The 22378-nt window shown below is 49.8% G+C and overlaps 1 protein-coding gene across 2 annotated transcripts in view; it reads right to left on the reverse strand.

Moving 5' to 3' along the window:
* Positions 1-22378, reverse strand: part of LOC140420922 (sodium- and chloride-dependent neutral and basic amino acid transporter B(0+)-like) — a 154635-nt gene that overhangs the window by 80580 nt on the left and 51677 nt on the right. For both annotated transcript variants that reach the window (XM_072505072.1, XM_072505071.1), the window contains exons 4-7: positions 18694-18861; positions 11123-11261; positions 8826-8958; positions 5960-6100 (exon numbers count right to left, since the gene is read on the reverse strand). In XM_072505072.1, coding sequence (XP_072361173.1) covers positions 5960-6100; positions 8826-8958; positions 11123-11261; positions 18694-18861 — 581 coding nt within the window. The remainder of the gene's footprint in view (positions 1-5959; positions 6101-8825; positions 8959-11122; positions 11262-18693; positions 18862-22378) is intronic.

The following is a 22378-nucleotide window of genomic DNA, read 5'->3' on the forward strand; positions in this document are numbered from 1 at the left end:
GCAGCAATAGCATTTGTAGTGCAGCACCCAGATTCTTTCCCAACCCCCGCAGATATATATTCGGACAGTTGATATGTCTGCAATAGTTTGACAGAATTCCAGCCCCTGTGGGAATCTAGAGGATTCATATCCGCTGATGGTAAACCCCTGCCCTCAGCCCCATTATTGAAGCATATTCTTGAGTCAGCAAAAGACCGCACATATGGCATAATCAAAGTCAGAAGCCATCATCGCACCTCCCCACCCGGTAGATTGCCTGAGCAAAGCCAGGATCAAGACACGGTCACTTTTGGCAACCCCCTGAAAGTGAACCGATACACGCAGCCCAGGTTTCACAGACCAATATCAAAAATTTAGCCCAGGCCCAAAAGGCAGACGACACTCTTAAGCAAATTTTAGACGGAAACTACCCAGCCCCCTATGACAAATTCAAGGACTCACTGACGGTACAGGACAATGTAATTTTTAAAGAATGGAATTTATGTGGTCCCCACCCAAGACAGAAACCAGATAATTTGCCAGTTTCATGATGGACAAGGACATCCGGTGATAGAAACCACTATTGCCCACTTAAGACCTTTGTGCTGGTGGCCCGATTTAAAAGCAGACGTCACGTATTATGTTGAGAATTGTTTAATCTGCGCACAGAATAATCCTGAAAGGTACTCCAAGAAAGGACAATTAAGACACACCCGACCTGTTAATGGCCCATGGACGAATTTATAGCTCGATTATATTGGTCCCCTCCCCCCCTAGAGAAATGGTTTTAAATAAGTGTTGGTAGTAATCGACACCTTCACAAAATGGGTGGCAGCATTTCCCTCCAGGACAAACACAGCTGAGGCAACAGCCAAGATCTTAACACAGTCGCTATTTACATGCTGGGGACCCCCCCTCAGCATTGAATCAGGCCACGGTTCCTATTTCACCGGCAGAGTAATGCAGAATGTCCTAACGATTTTTGGAATAAAACAAATATTCCACATTGCTTATCACCCCCAATCCAGCGGTATTGTGGAACGTATGAATCGGACCCTGAAAGCAACTATTAGGAAAATGGTGCAAGAGCATAACACCACATGGGACACAGTTCTCCCATTCACCCTTATGTTTATTAGGAACACAGTATACAGTTCCACAGGATTCACCCCGCACACCCTCATGACCGGACGAGTGATGAAAGGAACTGAATATTTATTAGGACTTGATTTGGCCAGCCCCACAGTCAGTACCCTCACCCACAAAAAAGCAGTCCAACAACTCACGGAAAATATTAAAGCAGCCCAGCTCGCTGCAGCTGTCCAACTAGGCGCTAGGAAAAAAGCAGAGTAAGGCCTGCTTTGATAAAACAGTCCACCCAGTAGGGTATACAGTCGGTCAGCAAGTGATTGATTCCCTGTATAATCCCAGTTCATTCCTCACCCCTAAATTTGCAGGACCCTACTCCGTTTCGGATAAAGTGAGCCCCTCTGTGTACAAAATAACGTACCCCAATGGAAAAACAGGTTGGTTCCATATCAACCAGCTTAAAGTTTATGGAACCCAATGTAGCCACTCCCACCACATCTTCCTATCAATGGCAGACGATTCCGCCCGCCCATCGACAACTTAGACCAGCGTCCCCCAGCCAGGACAGCACGTCCATGCCCACAGACCCAACCTTGTCTCCGCCCACAGGTATGCCTTTCCACCTTAAGCTTGATTCGGACGACAGCGACAGCCACTGGAATCACGACCAGGATATGTTTGGCCCCCCTGTACCCCCTTTCACTGCCACCACCAGAGCCACCGCCAGAGCCACCGCCACCGCCTGACAACGGAAATTTGTCCTTTGCAGCTACCGCCCCTCATGACAAACGAACCCCCATTGGCACTGCGACAACTCTTGTCGGTTAGTAAGAAATGACGATTCGGATCCCACGACGGCCCACGCGGCCACGGTACAGAAACGGCAGACACGAGTTTGGCAACCGGGAGATGGTGATGACTCAGAGTCTGACTCCCGTTACGGTAACCCTTTTGCAACACTTTTTGATACAGAACCCTGAGGTGTCCAGATGATGAGAAAAAGGAACTGCATGTGAATTACGGTGTCCTATTTCCTGATGGAACCTGCCCACTTTCTTTCTTTCTTTCATTCTTATTGCTACATGGTTTTAATTAATGTCAGCCAGTTACAAAATTTCTTGATTCAGTCATGGTTACTCTTCTGTACGCCATTTACTGCCCAATGACCGTTAAAGGAAAAAATTGTTGGATCCCACATGTTACAAATTCTTTCCGCTCATTCGATCACCCAGGTAGGGAGTAACGGCACTAATCCCCGTCCTGCCTGAGGACCCCCAATGCATCCGGTCAGCCAAGCTCGGGTAGTGGAGCAACGGCACTGATCACCGCCCCACCCGGGAATCCCACCCATTCTTCCCCTGCCGCGCACTTCATGCTTCGATCACTTCGAGTAATCTGGAATGTTTTTTTTTTACACTCCTTGCTGTCCTTGGCAGGTCATTGTTTCCTCTTATCAGCTCTTTAGTGTGGTTTAAAGAATGCCTTTTGCCACAGCCTGTACACTGAACTCTTTACCTTCCGCGACTCTTTGGTCGCTACCCCAACTGCTATTTACATGCTTGACACACTTGGTTGTTACACATTTGCTGCTGTACGTGAACTACCTCTGGACTCAGGACTGAGAAATTGTCCACCCACTCATCGCATCGCCACAAGCTGCGGGATTCCTTGCACTTAAACAGAATTTTTTATTCGGATGTCTTGTCTCTAAAATGGTTATTTCGAAAAAGAAAACGAGGGAGTCCCACATGGTGATGATTCTAATGGGTAATTGAAGTTGAAGAGAGAAAGACAAACAAAGCAAGATGTTAGCCAACGATAATAACATATTATGCTTGCACCCTCAGGAATATACGAAGAACGAAGAACAAAAAGACAAGATGAAGACAGGACTGATGACCTCCATTGTGATCATCACTGGACTCCTACAACTGCGCGCGTTGACAGCCTTTGTACCCCACACCACACCGGCCCCGGACATGACCATACAATATGAGACTCCTAGCCCGGACACCACACCTCACATGAAAATAAACACTGATACCCCCACATGGTGCGAAAACATTGTAAAATGGTATTCCCTTTCCCATACAGTAGAAGCCCTTTTGGTAATAGCAATACTCTGTAGTGTCGTTCAGACACTTAAACTCCGCAAATGGCGAAGGAGACCTCCCGCTCCCCGATATACACACTCCAAGCCGCTTTCCTTGGAATCCAACAAACCCCACAAACCTTTTAAACCTTTTTCACTGACAAAATAAAAAGATTGTACTTCTTCTATGACTGTAATAGATTAAGTAGAGATGTGATGCTACTGTTAATTTCTTTAAAATGTTTGTATTGTGCATAAGTTTCTTTTTGATATTTGCCAGCAGCATGAGAGTAGCTAGGTAATGATAGTTAGAGGTTCCCTTGTGCAAAGAAGTTAAATGTGTAATGATTAAATGTTCTATAGTGGCCCCTTAGAGTTTATGAATTTATGATGTGTTGATAAAATTAGGTAAATGCTCCAAAACCATAGGACAGAGTGTAGAACCTGTCCTTGACCAAGGGTAACCGGCACACCAAGGACGGATGAGGATCAATAGTGTGATCCACCACGCTTCGCGGTTAGGAGACAAAGGATGGGATGTAGCTATCTGGGATGGCTACTTACAAAGGATCCTGGAAAATATGGTCACCTGCAAAGGACCATGGGAAATATGGTCAACCCAGGACTCAGACGCTCAGAGCTTATGTATATTGGCAACTCAGATAACTAGACGTTATCGAAACCCCCAGCTACTTTGCATTCTAATGGCCCATTTCCTTTGTACAAAAGACCTGTGCTCAGGTAACAGATACAGAAACAGACTCATCGGTGCCACTGCCTTTGCTCAAGGAGCCCAAAAAGTCAAGGTGATTTATCGCTCAGGACACGCCCAGCCATCAAGGCAACTGCGCCTTTGTCGGCCAAAACCGAAGGCAGTAATCGAAGCCTGCCGAATTATTGGGTTCAAAGCTAAGGACCGCCCAAAAGAGCGCGAAACCCCAGAAGGATGAAGAGAGACACTGCCATGTGTTCAGTCTCTCTTGGCCCCGGCGCTCGGTCCTTTTGGCCCTGACCTACGCCTAAAACCAAGTGCAGCATCACGACCAGAAGACAAGTTCAAGACCAACAATCGCTACCAGACGGAGGAGCCCAGCAGAAACAAAGTCACTTCTCCAGACCCAGCCACGCAAGATCCGAACAAAGGCCTTGTTCCTCTGCATAAAATCGGGTGCCTGAAGTTAAGTTAAGGTTGTTGTAGTGTTAGGTGTAATTTAGCTTGTAGTGTTTTATGTTGCATGTTGAAGTAATTCTTGTGCGTAAATAAACTATCATTGAACTTGAACTAACTAACTGGTTGTTTGGTCTTTGATCGATATCCGGTAAAACCTTGTGGAGGACCTCATTGATTTGATACCTGGCGACTCTGAAAAGCAATATCATCATTTATAACTATCATATCAGTATCCAGTTAAAAAGAGCAATATTATTGGCGTCTCTGGTGCAAATTGGCAACAGTATAGTCATGTGTTTCTCAATGCTGCGAGCACCGGAAACACGCGCTAAACGCACTCGCTCTGGGGTTTGTTCCCTTTTTAGTTAAATCGTGCCCATAGTTTGTGAAACGGAGAATCCCACCCTCTCAATACAATCTGAACTCAGCATAAGTTTTTGTAATTGACCTTTTAATGATGTATCAAGTCAAGTTATCATTGTTTCTGGAGATTAGAAAATGTTTTAGTTATTTGAGTTTTTCTGCTTGTGACCTTCCCATGGTGATATCATGGTTGTGTTGCAATTCATTGATTGACCACTAGGGGTCCAATTTGCACAGAAGAGAATGTTAGAGTCAGGTGACTTCAGATGGACTGGAGGGCTGGAAGAAAGAGGTTGCTTGTGCGTGATCATACTGTCATTCATCTGTTGTTTTGTATATAGTTTATCCACAGTTAATGTTAACGCATTGTTTATAGCTTTAACTACAAGTGTTCATGTGATATAAATCAGGCCATCCAATAAGAACATTACTCCCTTCGTTTCTCTTTCTGTACCTGATCTGGTATTGAATTCCCCCACATGTCGTTCTCTGCCGCACCCATTGTGCTCTTAATTTCTCAATACTGCAATCTGACTGATGAAGCAGATACTCAGTCTCTTTCCACGTTCACTCAGATCCCAAATGCTGATGATGCTGTGTCGTTTCCATCTCCCACATTCAACTACATACTGCACCAAAGATCATTGATAAGTATACGTCTAACGAAGAGCTGGTAACAGTAAATGTCCTGCCACATTTGAGGCAAAGGCAGTAATTCTCCGGCTGTTGGGATTCTCTTTTCCTGCTGGCAGCGCACCTTTACCCATAGGTTTCCTGGTGGCATGGGGTGGCATTAATGGGAAATCCCATTGACAAGTGGCGGGAAGAGCCAGCGAACAGTGTGCCATCAATGAACGTACAGCTGGGGGGGTCAGAGAATCCCAGCCCAATGTTTATCCCTTTGGTCAATAAGAAATTTCACCTGACAATCTCCGGACTGAATCTGTTCCGAGGTTTCAGTAAGAAGGAGGCATCGAGAAAAAATTCCATTGCATTCCATTCCCTGTCATTGTGTCCCATCCAGTTCCATCCTATCCCTTCTCATCAAGGTGATAAAAACAGCAAACTAACTAATCCAAATATATCACAGGGTCTGGGTAAAAATGAGCAATAGCTGAAGCTAGTTTTCCCACATTTCAGCAAAAAGAACCCAAAAGCAACATTCAGAATGTTGCTATCCCAAGCAGACAAAGTAAATGGAGTGAATTATTAAACAATCCATCCAGAAATTACACTTTAAATTCAGTCAATTATATTGTACTTACCTCAGCATCAGCCAGTTTGGAGAAGTCTGACTGGCTTCCAATGTAGAATTCAATTCCTTTATAGGCTCCCTCCAGGGTAAGGCCTCGGATCAGGAGTATGGTCAGGACCACATAAGGGAACGTCGCAGTGAAATAAACCACCTGACCATGGAGAGGAGCTTGTTAGATTTTCCTGTACAACATTTACAGCATTGAATCCAATTGATTGGTGAACTGATCGGATTGTAATCAAAGCAGAGAATGAATAATAAGATAATTGGTATGGTAGTAACTATATGAATTTAAAACTGAGTTGCAAAATGGAACTGAATTTAAAGTGCAGAATAAGTGGCAAGTTACGTTCGTGCCACACAAGTGCCAGGCAGTGACCGTCTCCTACAAGAAAGGATCTAACCGTCGCCCCTTGACATTCAATGGCATCACCATCGCTGAATCCCCCACAATCAACATCCTGGGGATTACCATTGATAATAACTGAACTGGACTAGCCATATTAACACAATGGTCACCAGGGCAGGTCAAAGGTTAGGAATTCAATGGCGAGTAACTCACCACCTGACCCCTCAAAGTCTGTCTACCATCTACAAGGCACAAGTCAGGAGTGTAATGGAATACTCTCCGCTTGCCTGGATGAGTGTAGCTCCAACAACACTCAAGACACCATCCAGGACAAAACAGCCCGTTTGATTACTCCTCCTTCCACAAACATTCAAATGCTCCACCACCGATGAACAGTGGCAGCCGTGTGCACCATCTGCAAGATGTACTGCAGGAACTCACCAAGGTTCCTTAGACAGCACCTTCCAAACCCGTGTGTGCGTGGGTTTCCTCCGGGTGCTCCGGTTTCCTCCCACAGTCCAAAGACATGCAGGTTAGGTGGATTGCCCTTAGTGTCCACAAAGGTTAGGATGGGTGATTGGGTTACGGGGATAGGGTGGAAGTGGGGGCTTAAGTGGGTCGGGGCAGACTTGATGGGCCGATTTGCCTCTTTCTGCACTGTATGTTCTATGTTCTATGACTCCTCCAATCAGCTGTGCACCTGTTGGAGTGTCACTGACATCTCCCTCTGAATCTCACAGCCGTGCCCTATCGACTGCATCAGCTCCAGGATAGCCTGGACTCAGCATCTGACTGGGACTCAGCTGGGTCCTGGGATCCAGCAGACCTCTGACTGCTGTCTCCCCTGGATGTTCCTGCCTCCATCTGATGTATATCTGCAACAGTTTGGTGCTCACCAGATTGCGCCCAGAAGCCTGTCCATTACTTTCACCCATCGAGGTGTGTGTTTCTGTGCTGGGGGAGGGTGGGAATGACAGTCGTGATGTACTGATGGTGGCATCCTCGGAGCTCTCCTCCAAGGTGTTCTCTTGGACGGCAGGGTGGGAGCCACCCTGGATTGGCCGGTGCCATTAGATGCCGATTCTGCGGGAGAATGGACTTGGGGTCAGTAAGATGGAAGGATAACCGTGCTGGCATGAACAACTCGCATGTGACAGGTCATCTGGGTGGGGGCCAGTGGTTAATCACCTCCGCAACGCAGGCCAATCCCGCGTCAGTGACCGTTCTGACCTGGGCCACCCTCGCGACCTCCAGGGCTCGTTCCTCACCGTGGGTGAGGACCTGAGGTCTGTCACGCCACTGCCCATCTTGGCCCTTTCCCGTCTGTTGTGGGCCAACTTCTCCTGTGGAAACATAGAGGGGGCATCGTGAGCCACAAGCTTCAAGCATGGGGATGTATGGGGGAGGCATGGCAGACGACAGGTGGGTGTACCACTGCTTGGCATGGGCGGGTATGCTGGTGGCTGCCAGGCTATTCTGGGGCAAGTCGTGGTATTGTGTTGGTTGTGGGGGGGGGTGGGGGGGGGGGTGCCCTGCACAAGGTCGTCGGGGTTTCAACAGGTGGGACTAGTGCCAGGAGATCGATGCCAACTCACCCGTGCGGCCTGGGGTAAGTCATTGAGCTTCTTGCGGCACTGGGTGGCGGTCCTTCTGGTGACTCACCCCACGCTGACGGCTGCTGCCTCTGCCTCCCAGGCAGCACAGGTCATGTGGTTGACCATCCGACCCCTCGGGGGAAACATGCTTCCCGTCTGGACTCGACCGTATCCATCAGTCTGGCCAGGCTGCCATCCCTGAATCGTGGAGCTGGTCTGCGCGGTGGCATAGCTGCGTGCTGCCTAGAGTTTGCTCTGTGGGATTGGTTTAAGTGCCGTTCCCTCTTGTTAGCGGGGAGCTATCGGGCACGGTCTGGCGAATCAGCCAGTGGAACTTGCGGCGTGAAGCCTGTGGGCAACATTAGGTGCCCTAATTAACGTTAGACACCGGTGACGGACTCGCCGGGTCGGCGTTCGGGAAATATCCGGCGATTCCCACTCACTACCATACTCAGAAAGAATTTGGTTCGATCACGTCCCAAGTCAATTTGGGCCTGATGTGTTCATGAATTATGAATCTCCCCCCCCAAGGAGTCACCTAAATCACCTGTGAGGTAAACCAGCCCACTTCACAAATGAGTCATAAAATCTCATTTTATTGTTGCTGAAATCTGTACTTTATGAAATGAAATGAAAATCACTTATTGTCACAAGTAGGCTTCAAATGAAGTTACTGTGAAAAGCCCCTAGTCACCACATTCCGGCGCGCCTGTTTGGGGAGGCTGGTACTGGAATTGAACCGTGCTGCAGGCCTGCCTTGATCTGCTTTAAAAGCCAGCAATTTAGGCCTGTGCTAAACCAGTCCCTAGAAAAACTCCATGAGCCTGACGGGATTTGAACACGCAACCTTCTGATCTGGAGTCAGACGTGCTACCGTTGCGCAACAAGCTCAACTAACTCAATTTAACTCAATTCATCAACAACCATTTTACCTTTCCTGAAGATTTGATTCCTTTCGATAATGCTGCCCCAACAATCAGCCAGGCCAGAAGCAGACAGAGGGCTAAATACCAGACTATCTCCCCAGTCTCATCCATTGAACTGGTACGGCGTAAAACCACTTTACTGAATAAAACAATAACAGAGAGCAACTAAGGATACACACGGACACTATTAGATAAAATACATCAAAATATTTAGTCAACTAATCTTGTCAAGAATTGGGAGCAAACCATCGGCGGAATTCCGACGTCATGAGGTGGCCACAATGGGAAATCCGATTGGCCAGCTGCTGGAACGGAGGATCCCGCTGCTGGTAAGGGCGCACCATGCAGGAAATCGCGGCTGGCGTACCTGACAATCCTGATACCTTTTATGATTTATCTCTATAGACCAGTGAGCCTTACTTCTGTTGTGGGCAAAGTCTTGGAAAGGATTATAAGAGATAGGATTTATAATCATCTGGAAAGGAATAATTTGACTACGGATAGTCAACACGGTTTTGTGGAGGGTAGGTCGTGCCTCACAAACCTTATTGAGTTCTTTTGAGAAAGTGACCAAACAGGTGGAAGAGGGTAAAGCAGTTGATGTGATGTATATGGATTTCAGTAAAGCGTTTGATAAGGTTCCCCACAGTAGGATATTGAGAAAATACGGAAGCATGGGATTGAGGGTGATTTAGCGGTTTGGATCAGAAATTGGCTAGCTGGAAGAAGAAAGAGGGTGGTGGTTGATGGGAAATGTTCAGACTGGAGTCCAGTTACTAGTGGTGTACCACAAGGATCTGTTTTGGGGCCACTGCTGTTTGTTATTTTTATAAATGACCTGGAGGAGGACGTAGAAGGATGGGTGAGTAAATTTGCGGATGACACTAAAGTCGGTGGAGTTGTGGACAGTGTGGAAGGATGTTGCAGGTTACAGAGGGACATAGATAAGCTGCAGAGCTGGGCTGAGAAGTGGCAAATGGAATTTAATGCAGAAAAGTGTGAGGTGATTCATTTTGGAAGGAGGAACAGAATACAGTGTACTGGGCTAATGGTACGATTCTTGGTAGTGTGGATGAGCAGAGAGATCTCGGTGTCCATGGACATAGATCCCTGAAAGTTGCCACCCAGGTTGATAGGGTTGTTAAGAAGGCGTACGGTGTGTTAGCTTTTATTGGTAGAGGGATTGAGTTTCGGAACCATGAGGTTATGTTGCAGTTGTACAAAACTCTGGTGCGGCCGCATTTGGAGTATTGCGGCCGCATTATAGGAAGGATGTGGAAGCATTGGAAAGGGCGCAGAGGAGATTTACCAGGATGTTGCCTGGTATGGAGGGAAGATCTTATGAGGAAAGGCTGAGGGACTCGAGGCTGTTTTCGTTAGAGAGAAGAAGGTTAAGAGGTGACTTAATAGAGGCATTCAAGATGATCAGAGGATTAGATAGTGTGGGCAGTGAGAGCCTTTTTCCTCGAATGGTGATGGCTAGCACGAGGGAGATAGATGTAGGACAGATATCAGAGGTAGGTTCTTTACTCCGAGAGTAGTAAGGGCGTGGAATGCCCTGCCTGCAACAGTCGTGGACTCGCCAACATTAGGGGCATTTAAATGGTCATTGGATAAACATATGGATGATAAGGGAATAGTGTAGGTGGGCTGGGTCCATGCGCGGCCAGCGCAATCTTGAGTGGCCAGGCCGCCGCAGGCCGCCGCTGTGCGCATGCGCGCCCACGGACCCGGCCATTCTGCGTCCATAGCGGCAGGTAAAGCTGGGGCTTTATGAGGTGTGACTGCTGGCCCCCACTGGATGGAGCATCGGTGCGGGGGCAGCGCCGACGTTTTGGTCGTAAGTCCAGACGGTTCCTGCGGACGTAGCCGCAGAATCGGAGAATCTAACCCATAGTCCGTGCGACCAGACACATTTCCCCAACTCAGTTCCCAGGTCTATGGGTTAAATACAACACTGGATTCAATTAAACACAGTCACTAATGATTGGAACCATTTAATGTTTAGAAATTCTTGTGGTGACTTTTTTTCCTTTGAGAAGATAAACAAAATCGATAATATTTTCACTGTATAAATATTGTTAAAGTGAACCTGCGATGTTCGAAACCAGGGAGCTGTTAACAAATGAAAGACCACGTTGTGATGCTATTTTGTAACTGGTGTATGATGTAAATACCTCTATCTAAATCAAACAGCTTTTCACTCATTAAACAGGACATTCCCCCAACAAACGTTCCCAAGTGGAAGCTACTGGTCCAGCTGTGCAGGTTATGGGTGCAGCTATCTTTAGTCATTTACTTACTCCCAGTATTGCTCACTTGGACCCTGGTGAGGAACGTAGATTTCGGATCCATTTGGACAAGTTTCATTGTTTACATACAGCCATGTTGTATTCACAATTTCAAAATATCCATCATCCAGAGTGAGATTGCAGAGTGGATCTGGAAAATGGAGAATGTGTTTTAGAATTCCATTTCACTGTGAATGATGCCGTCATTGCTCGTGATCAGGCCACTATTTCACTCTGACTGAATCCCTTTTATTGCATGGGGGAGGTAAAAACAACAGAGGTTCTGTTTGCTCACCCCACACACAGCACAGTCCAGCTCTGGTGCTCACTCTGTGTGTAACTGGAGATTTTATTTGAGGAATGTTTCGAAGTTAGTAATCATCAATCTAAATTAAATCAGTAAAATATAAACAGCCGATTCAATAGGTTATGATTATCAAAGAACTGGTTGAATTAGGATTTAAGGGAATGGAGCATGTTTTGAGGCACAGTCTAATAGCCGGATTGTGCTGGTTATATCGCAGGAGAGGCCGAAATCGGGAATCGAACTGGGCGGCGATGGGTTTACGCTCTAACCGGCCCAATCCCATTGGTGAGATCCGGACCCCACTTTTTGTAAACAATAATTGGTGATTATTGGCGGGAAGCCGATAAACACCAATTAAGGCCAATCTCCATATCGTTAACCGGCAGGACCCCCAATTGAATGGCCTCCGGTGATTGAGCTGGCTCCCAGAGAGTGGTCACATGGGCACCAATTAATACTGGTCCACACAAATGTGGATCAGGTATCACAGTTACTGGGGGGGTCTCCCAAGCTATTGGAGATCCCTCGGTGGTCAGGGCCAGTGAAGGATAACACCCTGGCTCTCCCACTGGCACTCAGCCACCTTGGCACTGCCAGTCTGGCACTGCCAAAGTGCCCCGGTGGCCTGCCAGGCTGGCAGGAGAACTGCCCAGGTGGCAGTGCCAGGGTGCCTGGGTGGCACTGTCAAGGGTCAGAGTCTGAGGATGGCCTTAGGAAAGGAGGGTTGAGAGACTTATGAAGGGCGTGGGTATGAAGGGCAGGTATGAAGGGGCCTCAGGACGTTTGGAGAGGGTGAAGGGTGGGTGTCCTGGAAGGCTGGGCCCAAAAGGGGGTGTGGGAAGGCCTGAAAATGGTGGACTCTCAACGACCCCAAAGTGGGGTGTCTTCATTTGGAGGGGGATAATATCCCCATGTGTGTGGGGGGTGACATTGCCCATGGGTGGAGTTGTAGGGGTCCCTCAAGCTCACTTCGGGATCGGGGCATCCTTTCAAAATGGTGGCCCAATCTCTGAGGAGCCGGTCTGGTCAGTGAGTTCAGCTCCCCAGTGATGGAAACATTTAAAGTGTGGGCTTGACCGGGGAGAAACTCTCCAGGGTCCCATCAAGTGACTCACTGTGGTTAGATAGTGGTGGGGAACTCGCTGACAGAGCGAGTGACAGGTGACACTTAGAGGGCGCAATGTACCCAAATGGGGACAGAGTGCTGCAGCATGTAAGATTAGCCGCGTGCTTCCCGGCACATTGAGTGCTGAGAAATACCCCGTTAACTCATGCCCATCCAGGTAGATCGGGAGCCTCAGCGTGGAACTCGCCGACGAGGCCGCACTTAGCACTTAGGTCCACTCGCCGGAGCTCCTCAGTGCAGTGAGGGATCGGGAAATTGTATCCCGATCTCTCGAGGCACTGGAGTGGCCCCCGAACCTCACCTCACCCTAGCCCCAACTCACTAAAAGGAGGTACCCCACCCCTCCCCCACCCCCCCCCCCCCCCACCCCCCACACACACAGCCCCAACACCTGATCAACACCGTCGAAAAAATGCCAGCTTAGCACTTTGGCAATGGCAAGCTGGCACCCTGGCAGTGCCCCTGCCAACTGGAGGTGCCACATGGGCACTTTTGCAGTGCCAGGCTACCACCTAGTTCGCCCTGTCATGGTGCCTGGCTGGAACTGCCAAGGTGCTAGGTCTGCAGTGCCAGGGTACCCAGATGGTACCAACAATGCCAGGGTACCACCCTGCACAGGACGTGTGCACCCGACGGGCCTCCAGTCCCCTTGGCTACCCCCACAAGAGCCAATCCACCTGGCCCCCATTTAACCCGATGGCACAGCAGGAGTGGAAGCGGCCTGCTGTGACTCCTGCCCTGCGACAAGGGTCCCCGTTGGCAAGCGTCTCCTGGGGCAACCCGGCTTGGATGGGCCCAGCCACTGCTCGGGTGTCCCGGGTGGTGTTGTGCCACCCTGTCCTGCCCGCTGCCCATCGGCTGCACCAGGAACAGGAGGGGAGTCCAAGGCACTGCGATGCACCAGCACCTCCCCTGCGGGAGTCACTGGCACAGGCCCCATTACCTCCTCCTCCCTCGGGGTGCCCGATGGCCCCCGGGCTACTCCATTGGACGGGGATGCAAGGGAAGCCAACCCTCGCATCCCCGCCATCTGGCTCTGCCAGTCCTGGAGGCCTGCTCTGGTCTCGACCAGGGTCTACTTTCTCGCGGCCATGGAGCCCATCTACGTCTGAGACTGCACCACATCACGCTGCAAATGGGCCACCGCCCTCTGGGACTGGGCCACGCAGCCCAGTGTCTGCGCAACACTGGCCAGTGCCTGGCAATGCCACCGACATTCCCAGCTATGGCTGATGTGACTGAGCCATGCTAAGGAGCGCTACTATGTCCAGGTGGCTCTGGCACAAGGCTGCCTGTGAGAGGGCAGCCCTGTTCTGATCATCGGCCACCACCTGCACAGAATGCCCCAGGCCTTGGACATGATATATAGCTGAAACCGTCACCACCAATGCCTCCACCGTGGATGCCCCCTGAGTGATGTAAGCCTTGGTGGCATGCGGGCCAGCAACTTCCCCTGCTCCTTCACGCGTAGTTGGGACTGGCTGTTCCAGAAGCCCGGGACTCATCTGGGCGGCAGCTGGTTCCTGAGGCCAGCCTGCCCTCCGATCGTCCGACCCCTCGGCTGCTCCTACTTCCACCTGCTGTACCGGATGTGATGGGTGGAGCGCACCAGATAGTGTCCCAGAAGCCTCTTCACTAATGTGCCCAACTGAAGTGACAGTCTCTGATGGAGGGTGTAGGGTGTTGGAGACAGCTGTGACGGAAAATCGCTGTCATCCTCCGGGGTGTGACCGCACTCCGCCTCGGCGACATCCTTTTCCCCCGGGCATGGTGAGGGGCCGCAGTACTGCTGGTCCCCCGCCAGCCTTTTCCCTCTAGCGGGGGTTGTGTGCGGCCTTCTCTCCGAGGGGGGGAGGGGGCAAACCGTTAGATGGTCCGATGCATGCAGCCCAGATGGTGGGCTCAGTGGCGAGGGATCCCAGCCATGGCGGCTGGCTAGGGTGCTGGCATGAGGGGCAGGATGGCGGTTTGGCCATGCCCCGGGGGAAAGGGCCCACTTTACGAGATCTTGGGGGGGGGGCAGGTTTAGTGCCAGGGGCATGGAGCAGCTAAGTCACCCTGGCCGCCCTGAGGAGGTCGACCAGTTTCTTCCAGCACTGCATGCCAGCCCGAACGACATTGCCCACGGCGCTGACTGATTCTCCCACCTGTGCCCACGCACGGCGAATGGCGGCGCATGTCGGCCTTCCTCCCGGGCCGGGGTATAGGGTCATCTTTCTCTCCTCCACGGCGTCCATGAGGGTGTCCAGCTCAGCATCCCTGAACCGTGGTGTTGCCCTCCTTCCAGCCATCCCGTTGACTGGGACGGTGCGTGTTGGGCGGCTGCCGCGTGTGAGCCTCATGAGTGCCAATCACGGACCCGGTGAATCCGGCAACATTTTACATGGAATTGGTTACGTTTCACGTGGCGATGGTGCTAGCCCATTCAGAGTAACTGAATCAGTGCAGCAGTTGCACCGTTTTCTTTGTCGTAAAACGCCACACTTCCTCCGCTAGTGTCAACACTTAGCCTCAGAAACGGAGAAACCAGGGTCTCTAGAATCCTGGAGGAGCTCCTCCAAATCCATATAATCATATTACTCTCAAAGTCTTATTACATTTGTAAGAGATCATATTGGTAAATTGTCAAAGAGGTTGGTCTACTAATACATTCCTCAATGTATGTCCAATCCTAAGGTAAATCTTTGGGTTTTGAGACTCCTGGAAGAGAGGACTTGCATTTGAGGACCCAATCTAAGATGATGGGCTAAATTCTCCGGCTTCGGGATTCTCCATTTTGCTGGCAGCCCGGGGGTTTCCCGACGGCGGGGGGTCGCCCCACAATGGGAAATCCCATTGACCAGTCGACGAAATGGAGAATCCCGACGGCGGGACGGAGAAACCCGCCCTATTTTCCTTTCATGCTTAGAAATCGCTTTTAGTTGAGACTTTAAGCCAGCAATAAATTGGCTTCCCTTGCCGGAGGTAAAGATAATAGAACCCATCAACACTTCCTCCTGTTAGTTGTTTAATTGCCCACTGAAGACATGGCTGCAAAGTAGTAATGTCACTGGACTGGTGATCCACAGACTCTGGATAATGGGGATCACTAGATTTTCCATTGGCGGGATCCTCTGTTTTGCCGGCAGTGCACTCACGCCCGCAGATTTCCCGATGGCATGGGGGTGCCCATGATGGGATACCTCATTGGTCGGCTGCCGAGACTGTACCAAATCAGGGCGGCTGATTTGACCAATCAATTCTCTGGACATGCGCAGTCTTGGCGACACTCTAAAGGAGTGGTAAGCACTGGCTATAGACCCTGGGCGGTATCTTCCGGCTGTTCACGCCAGCAGGATCTTCCAGTCCCGCTGATGACACACCGCTGCCATGGGTTTCCGAGGGGTGTGTGGTGGATTCAATGCAAAATCCCATTGACAGCGGTGCAAACAGAAGATCCCGCTGCCAGCCATTGGTGGGCTGCCTCCCGCCACTGAGAAATACGCCTTGGGGAGGCCAGAGAACCTCACCCCCTGGGTCCCATGAAGTGCCTACAAAGAATGGCTCACTGGCTCTTCCACAGTGCGTGCAGGAGGCATAGCCACCCCTCGTCTTGAGGGTAGTGTTCCTTCCTTTGCCCAGACAGGTGACTCCATTTCTCTCTTTTCCTTCACCTCCACTCCTTGGAAGCCATGAGGCACACAGTTAGATCTCCCGGCTTCGTGATCTGGATCCTCCTGCACGTTGACAGAGAAACATGAGGGTTAGCATAGGTTACGTAGGATACTGTTGTAAAGCCCTTTGTCTGTCCTGTATTCCCTTTTTATCCCTGTCCTGCTGCCTGCTTTGACCTACAGTCTTCTGGTTAGCTACTACAACATTTCCGCACCATTTGGGATTTCTGTTTGAATTACACTCTTTGGACATTGAAACTCCCTGTTCTGATGGACTAACCCCCAGGGCATCCCCTTGTGTTCTGTGACAGAATCTGTGAATGTCGATTTAATAGACTTGGCAAGCATCCAATCAATGAATGTAGACTTCTTAACCATCTCCTATCATTGCCTGTGATTGGTGGAGCGAGTCAGAAACTTCCAGAAAGGTGGCGGGTCTTCTGAAGAGCTCCATTTTGTCTTCAGTTCTGTGAAGGAAGCTCAGCTAGAAGGTAATGGAGAATCAAAGAATCATAGTATTTACAGAAGGAGGCCATTTGGCCCATTGAGTCTGCATCAGCCATTTGAAAGATCACTTTACTTAAGGCCACACCTCCATCGTATCCCCGTAACCCAGTAACACCATCTAACCTTTTTTGGCCACTAAGGGCAATCTAAGGGCAATTTTAGCATGGCCAATCCGCCTAACCTGCACACCTTTGGAGTGTGGGAGGAAACCAGAGCACCCGTAGGAAACCTGCGCAGATACAGGAAGAATGTGCAGACTCCACACAGACAGTGACCCAAGCCGGGGATCGAACCTGGGACCCTGGAGCTGTGAAGCATCAGTGCTAACCACTGTACTCCTGTGCCGCCCTTGTACTACCATGCCGAATCGCCCTGTCTCTTTCTCTCTCCCTCTCTTTGTCAGGTGATTTCAGGAGGCATTCTAGCTGAATCTGCAAAGGCTCTCTTGTTTAAAGGACACAGAGATAAAACTAACCTGTGGAAGAGATCTCTAGAATGAGACACTGCAAGCCATTTTTCCACAGGTCTGTAGCATTTTAACCCTGGGTCTCAGAGGCTGGGAAGAGCTAAAATTGAAGCTCAAACTAAGAACATTCCTCAAAGTACGATCAGGGTGTCTGTGCAGATTTCAGACAAAGGTGATTAAATCTGTGCATATTCAGGAAAGAAGCTCCAGTAATTTCACAGGGAGACGGAAGCTCCATCTGGTGGTAGAAGAGCAGAATTGCACTGATCTGAACATCCTGTGTACATCTGGTGGCCCGTGATTGGAAGTGAACTGACCTGAATATCCTCTTATTATTAATAAGCAGTTTGTTAATGTTTTACTTATAAATATGGTGTCTATAACTCATTGGAGCAGTCAAGGGTTAAAGATCTTATGAAAACACAAATTATTGGTTAATTCACTGATGTTGGGACTACGGGGTCTGTGGGGCTAGAATTGACCGCACAATCGCCCAGGGTGTCATAATAATACATTACCATCATTCATTTTTTATTCATTATTGATTATCCTGCAATCCCGGTGACTCAATGACATGATTGCTGCCGCTGCTGATTCCTGTCTGTTGCTACTTCTATTAACAAACCACAAGCTACGAGTACGTTTCTTGTATTGACCAAATGAACACACAACCAGTATGTTAGTTCAAAAGACAGTTTATTTCTAAACACAAGACTTATCTCTGTGTGCAATGATACACGCGGCTACGCATTAAACTGCACCTATCAACTAAGATTACCTTTACTTAACTTCTGGATGACTGGGCCTGTGCAGGTAGATAAGGCCTTTATTTGAGTCCCCACGTGTGTCGGCTGGAAGTCGTCAGGTTCGTCTCGGCTGCGGCTCATCTCTCTCAGGTAGCCATCGCGGGTCTTGAACTTGATGGTCATTATGCTGCAGTTGGTGTGGGCACAGGTCGGACCCAAAAGAGACCGAACCCTAGTTTTGCAGGGCCTCTGCACTGTAAATTCTATGATCTATGATCCTTCTCCTTTTTCGCGCCCTTTTGGGTAGTCCCAACTCAGGATCTAATGGATCGATAGGGTCTCGATCACCTTAATCGATTCTGGCCAATTAGGGGCGGGTACCTCGATGGCTGGGCGGGTCCTAGTTACCATTGTCCCAAGTACGTAGGCCTTTCCAAATAAGGGGAGTCCGCTGCTGTTGCTATTCCTTAATTTGAGTCTGTTGTCCTGGGGAAATCGGTGATTGACCTTTAACAGGTGCAAGTTTCAGTTCGGTATGGTTTCCCTTTGCCCAATACACAGGGACTGTGTACTGTCTGTGTCCCAACTTGACCACAATTCCCCTTATCCTTTGTGGGCGACCATTTTAGATGGCCAAATATCCCAGTATCTCTGCTGTGTGACCACAGTGAAGGTGGTCACTGAAACTATTGTCCATTTTTCCCTCCCATTCAGACTGACAGACTGAAGAATGAACAATCGATCTCTATACTTTACCCAATAGACGTTCAGACAGTACCTTTGGGAGTCCTGCTGCATGTTTCATCTGCGCCCCACCAGCTGAAGCAGTCTGTCCATGGCAGGGGGGATTGGAAGGAGGCGAACAAGTAGTACAGGCTGTAGGCGATGATGACGGTGTAGAGGATGTTAGAAATTGAGGTCACAAGGACCATAGTGATCCCCATACCTTAAAATGAAACAACAAACAGAAGATTAGATTGGGAACTACTGTTTTGAAATCAATTCTTTGACCTGAATCTGTTGGTCGAGCAAACCATTGGTCATTTTCTGCAATTGACATCTAACAGGATCTCGCGGGCATCCCGAGCGTCGTAAATTTGACGTCCTCATTGTGTCCCGAGTCGGGAGCGACGAGGACATTCGAATCAGGTCCATAATGTTCTGTACATCTTGACGAGTGAATAAATAGAAATGTTTTAAAACGATGAAGGAATCCATTCGTATAGATGTGGAGAACCTAATATACAAACATATGAATGAAGAATTAAAAGTCACCATAGTTCCGGGGGCCATAGGTTGCGCTCCTCTTTTGAGAGACAGCTGACTGGTGGTGATTTAACCTGAGGGTCACCACACCTCAGGCGAGGGGGAAAGAACAAAGAACAATATGGCACAGGAACAGGACCTTCGGTCCTCTAAGCCTGCGCCGACCATGGTACTTGCCTAGCTAAAACCATATGCACTTATGGAGTCCGTATCCATCCATTCTCACCCTATTCATATATTTGTCTAGTTGCCCCTTGAATGCCACTATCGTCCCTGCTCCCACCACCTCACCGTGCTCCATGTATGTGCCACCTTCTGTGTAAAAAACTTGCAACGCACATGAGGTACCCTCAATAATGATGCTTAGAGATTAAACTGTAAAGAAGGCTTTATTAGGCTAATAACTATGCTACAGATTTGGACGAGAGCTGACTGCTATACAGACCATGAGGCAGGCCTTTATGTATGGCTCCCAGATGGGCGGAGCCAGAGGCGGAGTCCCCAGGGTTCCAAGCCTGGTCTTAAAGGGGACATCACCTTACATGATGATAAGGCAGTAACCGTTCATCACAGCACATCTGTTCTAAACTTTTCCCCACGCACTTTAAACCTATGTCCCCTAGTACTTGACTCTTCTACCCGAGGAAAGAGCATCTGACTATCCACTCTGTCCATGCCACTCTTAATCTTGTAGGCCTCTATCAGGTCATTTCTCAACCTCCATCATTTCAGTGAGAACAGACCGAGTTTATCTAATCTCTTCTCATAGCTAATGCCCTCCATACCAGGCAACATCCTAGTAAACTGCTTCAATACCCGCTCCAAAGCATCCACATTCTTATGGTAGTGTGGCAACCAGAATTGTACACAACTTTCCAAAAGAGGCCCAAATAAGGTCCAGTATAGCTGCAACATGACTTGCCAATTTTTATATTCAATGCCTCGACCGATGAAGGCCAGCATGCCGTTGCCCTCTTGATCACCTTATCCACACGCATTGCCACTTTCAGTGATTGGTGGACATGCTCACCCAGATCTCTCTGCCTGTCAGTACTCGCAAGAGTTCCACCATTTATTGTGTAATTCCTACATGCAAAGTAGGAATTGACCTTCCCAAGTGCATTACCTCACACTTGTCTGGATTAAACACCATCTGCCATTTCTCCGCCAAAACTCCAACCAGTTTATACCTTGCTGTATCCTCTGGCAATCCTCTCACTATCCGCAACAACATGTCCCAGTCACTGGGGAATGTCACCCAGGTGGACCTTGATGAGGCACTCGAAGCATGTCCCAGTCTCAGGTGGGCACAGTCGAGGTGCTGCGGAGCATTTCCTGGTCAGTGGGGGACGTGTCCTAGTCACTGAGGAGCATCGCCGAGGGTGTTGACACAATTCTGCAGATATTGGGAGCTGCCAGGTCTGACAGAGCCAGATGATGCAGGGGCAGCTGGGGTTCGATCCAGCTGCCCCTTCATCATGAAGTGAACCCCAGGCCTATATGGACACTGACCGGCAGGAGGGGGTGCTGGGTGTCAACTTGGAGCCATCCTACGGAGTAGCAATGGCGGCCACCAGCTCTCCCGAGTCCCAACCCACTGACAATGGCGTTTCCGACAGTCAGCACCCAGAACTGGGCATCATGGCAAGTGCGCCGGGCCCTCTGGCTCCAGAGCCCCCTGAGGATACCAGCCAGGGGCATCAAAGCCACGAGATTGGGCATGCAGCAGGCTTCCTCCACCTCTGATATATCCTGGGCACATACTGGACCCTAAGCATGTTGAGGATCATTAGAAGGCACTTTGGGGAAGGGGAGTAAGAGGGGGGGTCGAGGGTAGGTTGGGGGGGGGGGGGGGGTGCGAAACAGTCGCATCTCACTCTGGTGTGAAATTACACAGACCCTGGGAGGGTGGGAAAATGGGGGAGAGGAAAGATGGTGAAGGAGGGGGAGGGGGGCTGGAAGGGAAGGTGGGGGTTGGGGAGAGAGGGAATGATGGACGAGGCCACATCCTATGTGAAGCAGACGAGGATGAAGGCCTCCCTGGCCCTTCAGGCTTGCTGGACCTTTGCTGGTCTGCTTGTACTCCATCCTCAAGCTGGTCCTAAGGGTCCTCACCAGGCTCGGCCTCCAGCCCCTCCTGGTCCGGCACCTCCTCATCCTCAACCTCCTCGGAGGTGGCCACATATTCCTCCTCTCCACCTCCAACACGTAAACTCGCTGCTGTGCCAGGTTGTGGAGGACACAGCAGACCACCGTGAAGCGGGAGACCCTCTGGGGGGTGTCCTGGTGTGCACCACCAGAGAGGTTGAGGCATCGGAATCGCATTTTTAGTAGTCCGATGCACCGCTCAATGACAGACCAGGTTGCAGCATGGGCCTCGTTGTATCAGGTCTCCGCATTGGTCACCGAGCTCCGTACTGGCATCATTAGCCAGGTCGTAAATGGGTACGTCTATCCCCCAAGAGCCAACCGACCATCCTGGGGTGGTCTCGAAGAGGCCAGGGATGTCTGACTGACCCAGGATGCAGCTGTCATGCACACTTGCTGCACACGTGCAGAGAATCATAGAATCATAGAATTTACAGTGCAGAAGGTGGCCATTCAGCCCATCGAGTCTTAACCGGCCTTTGGGAAGAGCACCCTACTCAAGCCCATGCCTCCACCTATCCCCATTTGGACACTAAGGGGCAATTTAGCATGGCTAATCCACCTAACCTGCACTTCTTTGGACAGTGGGAGGAAACCGGAGCACCCGGAGGGATCGTACACAGGCAGAAAGTGCAGACTCCGTACAGATAGGCACCCAAGGCCGGAATCGAACCTGGGACCATGGAGCTTGAGGCAGCAGTGCTAACCACTGTGCCACCGTGCCACCCGTGCATGATCTTCATGTGGTGGGTGCACACAAGTTGGATGTTCAGGGAGTGGAACCCCTTCCCATTGATGTACGGCACTCCCAGAAGGCCCGGTGTGACCTGGACCTGGGGTATCCCAGCAATGGCGGAGAATCCTGCTGCCAGGGTATCTTGCTGGGCCTGGTCCCTGTCAAAGTTTATACAATGAAAATGAAAATCGCTTATTGTCACGAGTAGGCTTCAATGAAGTTACTGTGAAAAGCCCCTAGTCGCCACATTCCGGCGCCTGTTCGGGAAGGCTGGTACGGGAATATAGCTTTCTGCCTTGGCAACTACACCTGT

This window comes from Scyliorhinus torazame, chromosome 5, assembly GCF_047496885.1.
Source record: "Scyliorhinus torazame isolate Kashiwa2021f chromosome 5, sScyTor2.1, whole genome shotgun sequence".
Lineage (NCBI taxonomy): Eukaryota > Metazoa > Chordata > Chondrichthyes > Carcharhiniformes > Scyliorhinidae > Scyliorhinus > Scyliorhinus torazame.